Genomic DNA, 13,585 nt, shown 5'->3' on the forward strand with positions numbered 1-13,585 from the left:
GACACTGAGGTTACCTTTTACCCATCAAATGCTGCCCAAAGCTGGACAATGAAATAAAAGGGAACAGGAGTTTTCTGTGCAAACAAAAAGTAAACTAAAAGTTCCCAATTAGTTCAAGTAGATCCCCTTGCCTAAGTCCCAGAAGAACAGAACACCCACACCCTCACCTGAGTTCAGTAACCAGCTTCCCACCAAAACAGTGAAATATCCACAGAGCAAAAAAATGGAGCTGATGAATAGTGCTGTGATGTGCCCAGCAGACAGAATAAGATTAAGATGAGTCCCAGAGGGAGCTGAGGAAATTTGTCACTGATACTCAGGCAAGAGCCAGATGTCTGCACATCATCAAGGTTGGTGCAGAAGCCCTATCCTCCAAACTGAGGCCTAACTACCCACTGGGTTTATTTTAATATTTTTAAGAGAAGCCTTTAATAGTATTTAAATATTTTGAAATGACCTTTAAAAACAAATTTATTGCTGTATGGTAAATATCAGCTGTTACATTTTAGGTTGAAAATACGTAAAGAAAAAGTAGCTTAACTGATCTTCTTGGAAACAATGTAGCAGTGTATGACCTGTGAGGGATTAGAGATTTTTTGTTAATATAATAATAATTGAAGCCAATGCTTACCATTATAGCTGACATATCTTTCCAGTTGATGACGTGCAACATCTCCTGGTGGGGCATCAAGGTGTGAGAGTGAGGCTGGGCATGTGATGCAGGCCAGCAACACAAACCTGGCCACCCTCCTCCACCCATCCATACTGTGTATATCAGTTATACAGGGTATCAGTTAGTGGTTCTGGGCATCATGGCTCCCAGGGTCCAGCCTTAGACCAGGCTCCTTAAACTGGATACTGTGTAGCAAGGACTCTTAGGGTACCAGTACCAGTGCTAGTGCTACCTCTGCATGATGTTGTCTAGTGTCAGGAGGCTGATAAGAGTCCTGTCCAGTATTTACAAACACTCACAAGGCAACAGAGCAACAGTTCACTAAGGTAAAGCGAGTTTGCTCCTTGGATGGGTGTTTGTCACTTGATTATGATCTTCTAAGCAACTCTGAAATACAAGAAACAAAAATAATCAATATTTCATATGGGATGTGGAATAAAGTTTGATTGCATAAGAATATCCATTTAAGTATCAACTGCCTTAAAGGGAAGTATGTACCTGGATCCAAGGAAATGGAGCTACTCTCTTGAGTAACACTCAAATCTTATGATTAGTTTCCCAATATGCATTGCATAATCAGTAGCTTCCTTTTGTGCCTACCACTGTATTAATTAATTTAAACCATTATTTGTTTGACAAAGGAATAAACATTATTATTATTATTATTTTTATTTTTATTAACACAGCCATCTTCCACCAATTCAGGGTGACCCAAAAAAGAAGAAACACTTTCACCATCATTCACTCCATCACTGTCTTGCCAGAGGTGCACCTACATTACAGTTAAAAAGTTACAACATATCAACACCACTCCTTTGGAGTGCAGGCACTGTACTTATCACCTCCAGGACTCGAGTCCTGGAGGTGGTAAGTACAAGTCATAAAAACCATTCATCTCTACTCACTCTTATCTAACACACTCATGCAAGCTTGCCTGATCAGAGGTAGTCTACCCTCATGCTATGCAAGAACAGAACTCTCGAAATTCGTGGCAGGTGAATCCTTTAAAAAGTTACTGAAATGTGTTAATAAAATACAATATGCAGTTTATGGCATTTTATTGAAAAGATGCTTCACTCACCAGGGACTTTACTGGCTCTCGCGAGAATTGATAAAGTCCCTGGTGGGAGAAACGCCTTTTCAATAAAATGCCACAAACCGAATATTATGTTTTATTAACACACTTCAGTCCCTATTTTAAATGACTTACCTGCTACAGGTTGCAAGAGTTCTGTTCTCTTCAGTACATAAAATCACTGATATATGTATGCAAGAACTGAAGTATATTTTTACTGAATAAACACTCTCATGAGCGACCAGAAATGCTGGACACAGAGACAGATGACTAAGATAAAACTGAATGCATCATACACAGTCTAGGAGAGGCAGAGACAACAAAAAGCCATTAATGAAATTAAAAGAAACTCAAAATACTTTATTTTCTTATGTGTTTTTGAAATCCAGGGCAAATATTGCATCCTGTATTGTTCCCTAGCTTAATGATGGAGATTAGAGATAAAAACAAAGAAATAAGTAAAATACCAAAATCACAGTATGAATCTGTGGTCAATGAGCCATTAACCAGACTGAAGATTGAAAGTCTGAACAAATTTTTCCTGAATGAGATCCAAAACTCTTACATCTCCAAAATTATTGACATTACCCCCATTCAACTTGGAAGCCACTGATAATTCAAAAAGAATAAAAATCGCTATCACACGCATTAAATATCCTATAGAGACAGCATGTGGATACAGCAGTCATCCCACATGAATGCAATAATAAATGTTATTCTTGTAGGATGCCAAGGTGCTACAACCTCGCTATATTGTCTAGAGTCACACTAGGTTATACCTATAATACAATCCCTCACTACTACCCTGTACTTAATATACTGAAAAATATTATTTTTAAAGGGTTGGAGGAGTAAGTCAGTGGAAGTCCTCGGTCAGATGACTGCGGGTCATCGTATGACTAAGACCTGAGTTAGGAAACATTTCTTCTGTTTCCTGATGAACCTTACCAAACCATGTATAACCAGAAAGTTTAGAAATAATACCCAGCTAATAGTCACCTCTCTTTGCTTTCTTATATTTTTTCTTTTCTTCTATTTTAGAAGCTTTTCCATAATGGTTGTCAGGCTCATACTTGAGGGAATTTATCTTCAATAGTCAGCCAATCAACCTCTTGTGAAGCCAGCTAAGAAAATACGTCAGTGGCAGCTCGAATATCTTGCTCAATCTTACATTTGCTGAATCTCAATCTATCTGTCTGTATGTTTGTCTCTCTGAATTTGTATGTCTTTCTATTTATCCAAGGAAAATAACTTAACCAAGTTATGCCTGGCCCTGGGCCAGGCTGTGGGATTAAGAAAATTCTCAAAACTGGAAAAGATATGAAAATTCTTGGATAGGTAAATTAGTCTATATTAAGTAAAATTGCATTCACTTAATAGATTTGAAACACATGAATCTGCAAACTGGATTTTTTTTATATTTTATTAATGTCTGTTCTTAATGATATTTTATTATATCCATGGGATGGAAGTAAACACTAAACCTGTTGGGAAACTGAAGGCATTCGGACTCAATTCTAGGAATTGGAGCACAGGTCCAGTTCCTTAGATCAAGAGCCCCTCACCAGCATCAAGGAACCTCAATTGAGGGATCAAGAATTATATCTACCTTATTAATGACATTTCCCAAAATTTTTACAACATTAAGCTTTGGAAGCAGAGGTGCTGGAAAATCGGTGGTGTACCTATACTCCATTTCTGCTGTTACGATACAATAAGCTCTCTTATAAAGGTCCTCCACATGCTGTAATTTTTTGTAAATGTGATTCAGAAATTAAAGAAAAATTGGATAGATGTACCACGAAGACCTTCCATGTGCTATTCAATTTTGGATGTGCCTTTTCAATTCCATTTACAAAAAAATGCATCATACTGTATTTTGTCACTCTGAAACTCACATATTTCCTCCTCAACCTCACCGAATTTGTTGTTCTCGTGTTCTCGTTTATTCTTTGTGCTTCTGTTTTGAACATCTGAAAGGTCTTGTTCAATTTGTATACATATTCTTATAGCTTTCCAGTTCCTCTATGTCGGTAGCTCTCTTTAGTAATTATTCTTTATGGTTTATCTGTGTAAATGTTCTTGATAGCAGCTTGTTCTTATGTCTCATATTTTGAAACTTAGCTGTCCCACGCTAGACTTTACTACACAATTTCTTATCTCATTTGTGTCCCTCATCTCGAATGATTTTTTTCTGATACTGTATTAGTGATTGTGGCACAATTATCTTCTATTTTTTCTTTATATTCTTCTGGCATTCTTATCTTCTGCAAGGTTTGTGATATAGTGAGCCAGCTGCACTTGTTCTTCTAGTATCAACGAAGGATCATAAATGTTTAAAGAAAATTGACGGTATCAATTGGGTTTTGTGGTCCATTTGGGTGTTCTTTGAGGATACTGACAACTTTAAGTCACACCTAACTTATTTCTGGACTTACTATTGATAAAAATTAAAAAAAAAAAAAATGGCAAAAAGAATTTGCATAACACAATTTGGTTGTGTTCCTTGTGTGCATATTCTTGAGGTGACCACCTGGCTTACTCTGAGACACCACTAATATACATATCACCCTCAAGGAAAGAGCCTTGATGCTGGCCAGGGGCTCTTGATCTAAGGAACTGGACAGTGTGCTCCCCTGCCTTGCATCAAACCTGAAGGTCAAACACTAACCCGGGCACGGTATGGCCCCTACGGGTATAGCGCTCACTTACAAATGTAATAATTTATGAGTATCTCCCTATTCCCTATACTACAAACCAGAAGAGATGTCTCTTCTACATGCATCTTGTTATCATTTACCAAAGGCACTTGCTGATGGATACCTGGCCCGTGTTTTTTTGTGTGTGTACTCACCTAATTGTGGTTGCAGGGGTCGATTCATAGCTCCTGGATGCTGCAGCAGTTATCTGACTGATGTGCGCCTCAGGAGATGTGCTCGGTGTTATGGTCACCCCAAGATCTTTCTCCTTGAGTGAGGTTTGTAGTCCTAGGCTACCTAGTCTATACTCTGTCTGCGGTCTTCTTTGCCCTTCTCCGATCTTCATGACTTTGCATTTGGCAGGGTTGAATTCAAGAAGCCAGTTGCTGGACCACCTGTCCAACCTGTCCAGGTCTCTGAAGTCCTGCCTGGTCCTCATCTGATTTAATTCTCCTCATTAACTTCACATCATCTGCGAACAGGGATACTTCTGAGTCTATGCTTTCCGTCATGTCATTCACATATACCAGAAATAGCACTGGTCCTAGGACCGACCCCTGTGGGACCCCGCTCGTCATAGGTGCCTACTGTGATACCTCATCCCTTACCATGACTCGTTGTTGCCTCCCTGTCAGATCTTCTCTGATCCATTGCAGTGTGTGTGTGTGTGTGTGTGTGTGTGTGTGTGTGTGTGTGTGTGTGTGTGTGTGTGTGTGTGTGTGTGTGTGTGTGTGTGTGTGTGTGAGGGGCGTACGTGCTGGCCACTACCACCTCCTGAGTACCCACTTATCCTGTACCAGCCTCTTATCCTCACCCTCCTGTATGATACTCTTTCTCTCATACCTGTATTTAGAGCATAAGGATAAAGGAGCACTGCGATAGGCCCATGGTAAGCAGGCAGATACCTATTTTTAAAGGTATTCAAAACACTAGCATCACGCCAGTGTTTTGAATTGCTAGCTTGGATGTGATCTCTCTTCCCACAACCAACTAAAGTTAGTTTATTTACTCGAGATCCTATTTGCACGAGGGTCATCAAGACTGGATATCATCTCTCCACTAACGTAAGAATAAATGGCCATATTAGGAATTAAAGTTTCGTTAACTGGTTGGGTACAGGTAAAATACAGCCTTAATAACCCTCTTGCTGTGATTAGACTTGAAACCCAACACAAATTCAAATTCAAATTCAAATTCAAACTTTATTCTCTATAAGTATTACAATGCTGAGTTTACAGAATTTGGTTATTGTGTGGTTTACATGTAGTAAAATAATAATTACAGAGTGTACCACTAGAACGCCTAGCATGGCTAGGCATTTCGGGCAGACTTATATTAAATCTTAGGTTTAAAATGTTACAAAATTATGAGATAAGTTGGTATTATGGCTAAGTGACTAAATACTAGTTGTGAGTTTAGCAATGTGAATGCTTTTGTTTTGGCACTATACGTAGTTTCAGTATTGGAGTATCACAACCTTATTAAATTGTTCTGTGAACTGAAGCAATCCTAAAGCTGATGAATAACCCACGCAAGCACTGGATTAGTGTTGTAATAGGTTGTCACTGCTTATACATGAACATTTTCGATCATGTTCATGATTATGTTGCTACATCATTGTTAAACGCCTAGGCTAAGTCTACCCCACGCCGCTAGCCCTGCTCGAAATTCAGGGATGCTAATATAATTCATATTGCGACAGTAAGAGTAACTGCTTAGTATTTATTTGCCATTGTCTAACAAGCTCTTTGTCGTACTACTCGGCTCTAATATGAGTGTTACAAGGAAGCCTGTTAAATGTTTTGCACTCTGGCTGGATGGATGGACTTTTCATTTTTTGCCTCAAGTAGTCAGTCCTACATAATAATGAATGAAAATATTTAAGAGTTGTTGCAGCTACTAAACTCGTAGCATATTTATCTGAGAATGTATTCATGCTGTACTGTAGTCTCCCTGATCAAGTTGACACATTTTATGTATGCAAACCATCCTGTGTGATGGAATGTGACAAGGAACTAAAGCTAATTTCTGTTCCCACAATATAACCATCAAATAAACTCAGGTAGCGGCACACTGCTGATATTCCCACAAATTAACCATCACACAAATTAAGGTTTACCCGCTGTCTACCTGTTGTTGGTTTCAGAGGTAATCGCCCCCGGGGTCCGTCCCCAGACCAGATCAGGTAGCCCCACACAATAGTGATATAACCAAATTTGTTAGAAAAACTAACTTTAATGATGGCTCTATTACCTGGAGTTTACCTGGAGAGAGTTCCGGGGGTCAACGCCCCCGCGGCCCGGTCTGTGACCAGGCCTCCTGGTGGATCAGAGCCTGATCAACCAGGCTGTTACTGCTGGCTGCACGCAAACCAACGTACGAGCCACAGCCCGACTGGTCAGGAACCGACTTTAGGTGTTTGTCCAGTGCCAGCTTGAAGACTGCCAGGGGTCTGTTGGTAATCCCCCTTATGTATGCTGGGAGGCAGTTGAACAGTCTCGGGCCCCTGACACTTATTTTATGGTCTCTTAACGTGCTAGTGACACCTCTGCTTTTCATTGGGGGGATGTTGCATCGTCTGCCAAGTCTTTTGCTTTCGTAGTGAGTGATTTTCGTGTGCAAGTTCGGTACTAGTCCCTCTAGGATTTTCCAGGTGTATATAATCATGTATCTCTCCCGCCTGCGTTCCACGGAGTACAGGTTCAGGAACCTCAAGCGCTCCCAGTAATTGAGGTGTTTTATCTCCGTTATGCGCACCGTGAAGGTTCTCTGTACATTTTCTAGGTCAGCAATTTCACCTGCCTTGAAAGGTGCTGTTAGTGTGCAGCAATATTCAAGCCTAGATAGAACAAGTGACCTGAAGAGTGTCATCATGGGCTTGGCCTCCCTAGTTTTGAAGGTTCTCATTATCCATCCTGTCATTTTTCTAGCATATGCGATTGATACAATGTTATGGTCCTTGAAGGTGAGATCCTCCGACATGATCACTCCCAGGTCTTTGACGTTGGTGTTTCGCTCTATTTTGTGGCCAGAATTTGTTTTGTACTCTGATGAAGATTTAATTTCCTCGTGTTTACCATATCTGAGCAATTGAAATTTCTCATCGTTGAACTTCATATTGTTTTCTGCAGCCCACTGAAAGATTTGGTTGATGTCCGCCTGGAGCCTTGCAGTGTCTGCAATGGAAGACACTGTCATGCAGATTCGGGTGTCATCTGCAAAGGAAGACACGGTGCTGTGGCTGACATCCTTGTCTATGTCAGATATGAGGATGAGGAACAAGATGGGAGCGAGTACTGTGCCTTGTGGAACAGAGCTTTTCACCGTAGCAGCCTCGGACTTTACTCTGTTGACTACTACTCTCTGTGTTCTGTTAGCGAGGAAATTATAGATCCATCGACCGACTTTTTCTGTTATTCCTTTAGCACGCATTTTGTGCGCTATTACGCCATGGTCACACTTGTCGAAGGCTTTTGCAAAGTCTGTATATATTACATCTGCATTCTTTTTGTCTTCTAGTGCATCTAGGACCTTGTCGTAGTGATCCAATAGTTGAGACAGACAGGAGCGACCTGTTCTAAACCCATGTTGCCCTGGGTTGTGTAACTGATGGGTTTCTAGATGAGTGGTGATCTTGCTTCTTAGGACCCTTTCAAAGATTTTTATGATATGGGATGTTAGTGCTATCGGTCTGTAGTTCTTTGCTGTTGCTTTACTGCCCCCTTTGTGGAGTAGGGCTATGTCTGTTGTTTTTAGTAACTGTGGGACGACCCCCGTGTCCATGCTCCCTCTCCATAGGATGGTAAAGGCTCGTGATAGGGGCTTCTTGCAGTTCTTGATGAACACGGAGTTCCATGAGTCTGGCCCTGGGGCAGAGTGCATGGGCATGTCATTTATCGCCTGTTCGAAGTCATTTGGCGTCAGGATAACATCGGATAGGCTTGTGTTAACTAAATTCTGTGGCTCTCTCATAAAAAATTCATTTTGATCTTCGACTCTCAGTCTGGTTAGCGGCTTGCTAAAAACTGAGTCATATTGGGACTTGAGTAGCGCACTCATTTTCTTGCTGTCATCTGTGTAGGACCCATCTTGTTTAAGTAGGGGCCCAATACTGGACGTTGTTCTCGACTTTGATTTGGCATAGGTGAAGAAATACTTTGGGTTTCTTTCGATTTCATTTATGGCTTTTAGTTCTTCCCGCGATTCCTGACTCCTATAAGATTCCTTTAGCTTAAGTTCGATGTTTGCTATTTCTCTGACAAGTGTCTCCCTACGCATTTCAGATATATTGACCTCTTTTAGCCGCTCTGTTATTCTTTTCCGTCGCCTGTAAAGGGAGCGCCTGTCTTTCTATTTTACATCTACTCCTCCTTTTTCTTAAGAGGAACAAGCCTTGTGCATACATCGAGTGCCACCACACACACGTCTCCAGTGAGGAAAAATGGATCATTATCCACTCAAAGTACCTGATCAGCCATACTGATGGCTGTGGACGTGCGAGACGCAAGCAGCAACAGTCTGAGAACTGGTCACAGACACAACTCTACTACAATATCTAAGGTGCTGCTTTAACCTATGGAACACCTATCTCTGGTTGATAACAAGTCTGCAAGGACGGTGGTGGTGTTGAGGCTGGCAGAGAGTAATGAGGGTGGTTACAAAGCTAAGGAACTCTTGATGCATTTATGGATGTCGGAAAGGTATACCTTTGATATACCTTTGAAGAGTTTCGAGAGCTTATCTACTCTCTGAGTCCGGCCATGGGCCAGGCTCGTCTGGTGCTTGCCTGGTCAACCAGGCTGCTGCTGCTGGAGGACCGCTGCCCCACATATCCATCACAACCTGGTTGATCTGGCACCTGGTGAAGATACTTGTTCAGTTTCCTCTTGAAGGCTTCTACACTTGTTCCAGCAGTGTTTCTGATATCTCTTGGTAAGATGTTGAAAAGTCTGGGACCCCGGATGTTGATACAGTGTTCCCTTATTGTCTCCACTCCTCACCGAGTTTATTTTACACTTCCTCCCATATCTCTCACTTCAGTATGTTGTTATGGCAGTGTGCAGATTTGGGACCAAGCCCTCGAGTACCTTCCAGGTACATATTATCATGTACCTCTCTCTCCTCCGCTCCAATGAGTATATGTTCAAGACTTGCAGGCATATAACAGGGACTTGGAGAACAGAGAAACTATGCCATAGATGTTGGAAATATATGAAATATGTGGTAGTTTGTTAAAAACAGTAAGAGTTTTCATGCCAACATTAAGGCTCAGGCTAGGGAATGTACAGGAGACAAGAGGACTATTCCCCAAGTAGACCTTAGACTGGGATGAGTTTAGTATTGCTGGTGACAATAGTGAAAATATTAGTAGTGTTATTTGATGGTGGTGGTGATTTTGGTAGTGTTGGAGGTAACTGTAGTTCTCTGAGCGTGTTGCAGTTATTTTCCGATCACTCAGGATAAATTGTACATTAAAGTATCACCCATTTTTTTCCAATTCTGTTCCATCTTGCAATATATAATTTGTTGTACCGTAATGCATAAATAAAAACAAAAATTGTAGTCCTGAGGTATAAGAGGCAAACCCATAGATATAATTGGTCAAAATCTGCAGATCTTATCGCCAATTTTTGGTTTATTAGTTAATAAGTCTTTCTGAAAGCTTACAATGTACCATTTTCTCAAGTGAATAATAAGGGACTTAAACGATTATTGAAGATGTCAATCATAATTCTACGATACCTGACTAGGTATAATATATATATATATATATATATATATATATATATATATATATATATATATATATATATATATATATATATATATATATATATATATATATATATACATAACAACTGAGTTTGCTAGTGTAACTGTGTTGTCTGACAGGATGTTGACAGTTTAGTCACAGTCTTCTACTTTGGTTTATATTCAAGAACACGTACTGCAACTCACCACAACATAGTAAGCGAGTAGAAACCCACTCTGTGTGCGTGTATATATATATATATATATATAAATATATATATATATATAATATATATATATATATATATATATATATATATATATATATATATATATATATATATATATATATATGTCGTGCCGAATATGTAAAACTGGTCAATTAGCAAGAACTCATTTAAAATTAAGTCCTTTCTAAAATTTTCTCTTATACGTTTAAAGATATATTTTTTCATTAATGTTAAAGTAAAAAAAATTTAATTTTGCTCCAAAAGAATCTTAGAAAACTTACCTAACCTTATTATAACAACAACAATTTATTTTAGCCTAGCCCAACTAAACATATTTTAGATTTCTTTACAATAATTTAATACTAAACAAACACAGTGAAATATATTTTTTCCGTTAGGTTCAGAATGATTTTGGCGAAATTATTTCATACACAAATTTTCGCTTGTCCTATATGGCAAGATGAGCGTTGCTATTTAAGCCAAGATCGCAAGTTCTGCCTATTCGGCACGACATTATATATATATATATATATATATATATATATTTATTTATTTATCACACTGGCCGATTCCCACCAAGGCAGGGTGGCCCGAAAAAGAAAAACTTTCACCATCATTCACTCCATCACTGTCTTGCCAGAAGGGTGCTTTACACTTCAGTTTTTAAACTGCAATATTAACACCCCTCCTTCAGAGTGCAGGCACTGTACTTCCCATCTCCAGGACTCAAGTCCGGCCTGCCGGTTTCCCTGAACCCCTTCATAAATGTTACTTTGCTCACACTCCAACAGCACGTCAAGTATTAAAAACCATTTGTCTCCATTCACTCCTATCAAACACGCTCACGCATGCCTGCTGGAAGTCCAAGCCCCTCGCACACAAAACCTCCTTTACCCCCTCCCTCCAACCTTTCCTAGGCCGACCCCTACCCCGCCTTCCTTCCACTACAGACTGATACACTCTTGAAGTTATTCTGTTTTGCTCCATTCTCTCCACATGTCCGAACCATCTCAACAACCCTTCCTCAGCCCTCTGGACAACAGTTTTGGTAATCCCGCACTTCCTCCTAACTTCTAAACTACGAATTCTCTGCATTATATTCACACCACACATTGCTCTCAGACATGACATCTCCACTGCCTCCAGCCTTCTCCTCGCTGCAACATTCATCACCCATGCTTCACACCCATATAAGAGCATTGGTAAAACTATACTCTCATACATTCCTCTCTTTGCCTCCAAGGACAAAGTTCTTTGTCTCCACAGACTCCTAAGCGCACCACTCACCCTTTTCCCCTCATCAATTCTATGATTCACCTCATCTTTCATAGACCCATCCACTGACACGTCCACTCCCAAATATCTGAATACATTCACCTCCTCCATACTCTTTCCCTCCAATCTGATATCCAATCTTTCATCACCTAATCTTTTTGTTATCCTCATAACCTTACTCTTTCCTGTATTCACTTTCAATTTTCTTCTTTTGCACACCCTACCAAATTCATCCACCAATCTCTGCAACTTCTCTTCAGAATCTCCCAAGAGCACAGTGTCATCAGCAAAGAGCAACTGTGACAACTCCCACTTTATGTGTGATTCTTTATCTTTTAACTCCATGCCTCTTGCCAAGACCCTCGCATTTACTTCTCTTACAACCCCATCTATAAATATATTAAACAACCACGGTGACATCACACATCCTTGTCTAAGGCCTACTTTTACTGGGAAATAATTTCCCTCTTTCCTACATACTCTAACTTGAGCCCCACTATCCTCGTAAAAACTCTTCACTGCTTTCAGTAACCTACCTCCTACACCATACACCTGCAACATCTGCCACATTGCCCCCCTATCATACGCCTTTTCCAAATCCATAAATGCCACAAAGACCTCTTTAGCCTTATCTAAATACTGTTCACTTATATGTTTCACTGTAAACACCTGGTCCACACACCCCCTACCTTTCCTAAAGCCTCCTTGTTCATCTGCTATCCTATTCTCCGTCTTACTCTTAATTCTTTCAATAATAACTCTACCATACACTTTGCCAGGTATACTCAACAGACTTATCCCCCTATAATTTTTGCACTCTCTTTTATCCCCTTTGCCTTTATACAAAGGAACTATGCATGCTCTCTGCCAATCCCTAGGTACCTTACCCTCTTCCATACATTTATTAAATAATTGCACCAACCACTCCAAAACTACATCCCCACCTGCTTTTAACATTTCTATCTTTATCCCATGAATCCCGGCTGCCTTACCCCCTTTCATTTTACCTACTGCCTCACGAACTTCCCCCACACTCACAACTGGCTCTTCCTCACTCCTACAAGATGTTGTTCCTCCTTGCCCTATACACGAAATCACAGCTTCCCTATCTTCATCAACATTTAACAATTCCTCAAAATATTCCCTCCATCTTCCCAATACCTCTAACTCTCCATTTAATAACTCTCCTCTCCTATTTTTAACTGACAAATCCATTTGTTCTCTAGGCTTTCTTAACTTGTTAATCTCACTCCAAAACTTTTTCTTATTTTCAACAAAATTTGTTGATAACATCTCACCCACTCTCTCATTTGCTCTCTTTTTACACTGCTTCACCACTCTCTTAACCTCTCTCTTTTTCTCCATATACTCTTCCCTCCTTGCATCACTTCTACTTTGTAAAAACTTCTCATAAGCTAACTTTTTCTCCCTTACTACTCTCTTCACATCATCATTCCACCAATCGCTCCTCTTCCCTCCCGCACCCACTTTCCTGTAACCACAAACTTCTGCTGAACACTCTAACACTACATTTTTAAACCTACCCCATACCTCCTCGACCCCATTGCCTATGCTCTCATTAGCCCATCTATCCTCCAATAGCTGTTTATATCTTACCCTAACTGCCTCCTCTTTTAGTTTATAAACCTTCACCTCTCTCTTCCCTGATGCTTTTATTCTCCTTGTATCCCATCTACCTTTTACTCTCAGTGTAGCTACAACTAGAAAGTGAACTGATATATCTGTGGCCCCTCTATAAACATGTACATCCTGAAGTCTACTCAACAGTCTTTTATCTACCAATACATAATCCAACAAACTACTGTCATTTCGCCCTACATCATATCTTGTATACTTATTTATCCTCTTTTTCTTAAAATAT

At 40.0% G+C, this 13,585-nt stretch overlaps 1 protein-coding gene across 9 annotated transcripts in view; it reads right to left on the reverse strand.

Annotated features, from left to right (window-relative positions):
- Window positions 1–13,585, reverse strand: part of LOC128699971 (semaphorin 5c) — a 144,062-nt gene that overhangs the window by 18,868 nt on the left and 111,609 nt on the right. For all 9 annotated transcript variants that reach the window (XM_053792820.2, XM_070098708.1, XM_070098714.1 and 6 more), the window contains one exon: window positions 632–1,060. In XM_053792820.2, coding sequence (XP_053648795.1) covers window positions 632–764 — 133 coding nt within the window. In that variant the 5' untranslated portion in view covers window positions 765–1,060. The remainder of the gene's footprint in view (window positions 1–631; window positions 1,061–13,585) is intronic.

This window comes from Cherax quadricarinatus, chromosome 64 (assembly GCF_038502225.1).
Source record: "Cherax quadricarinatus isolate ZL_2023a chromosome 64, ASM3850222v1, whole genome shotgun sequence".
Classification (NCBI taxonomy): domain Eukaryota; kingdom Metazoa; phylum Arthropoda; class Malacostraca; order Decapoda; family Parastacidae; genus Cherax; species Cherax quadricarinatus.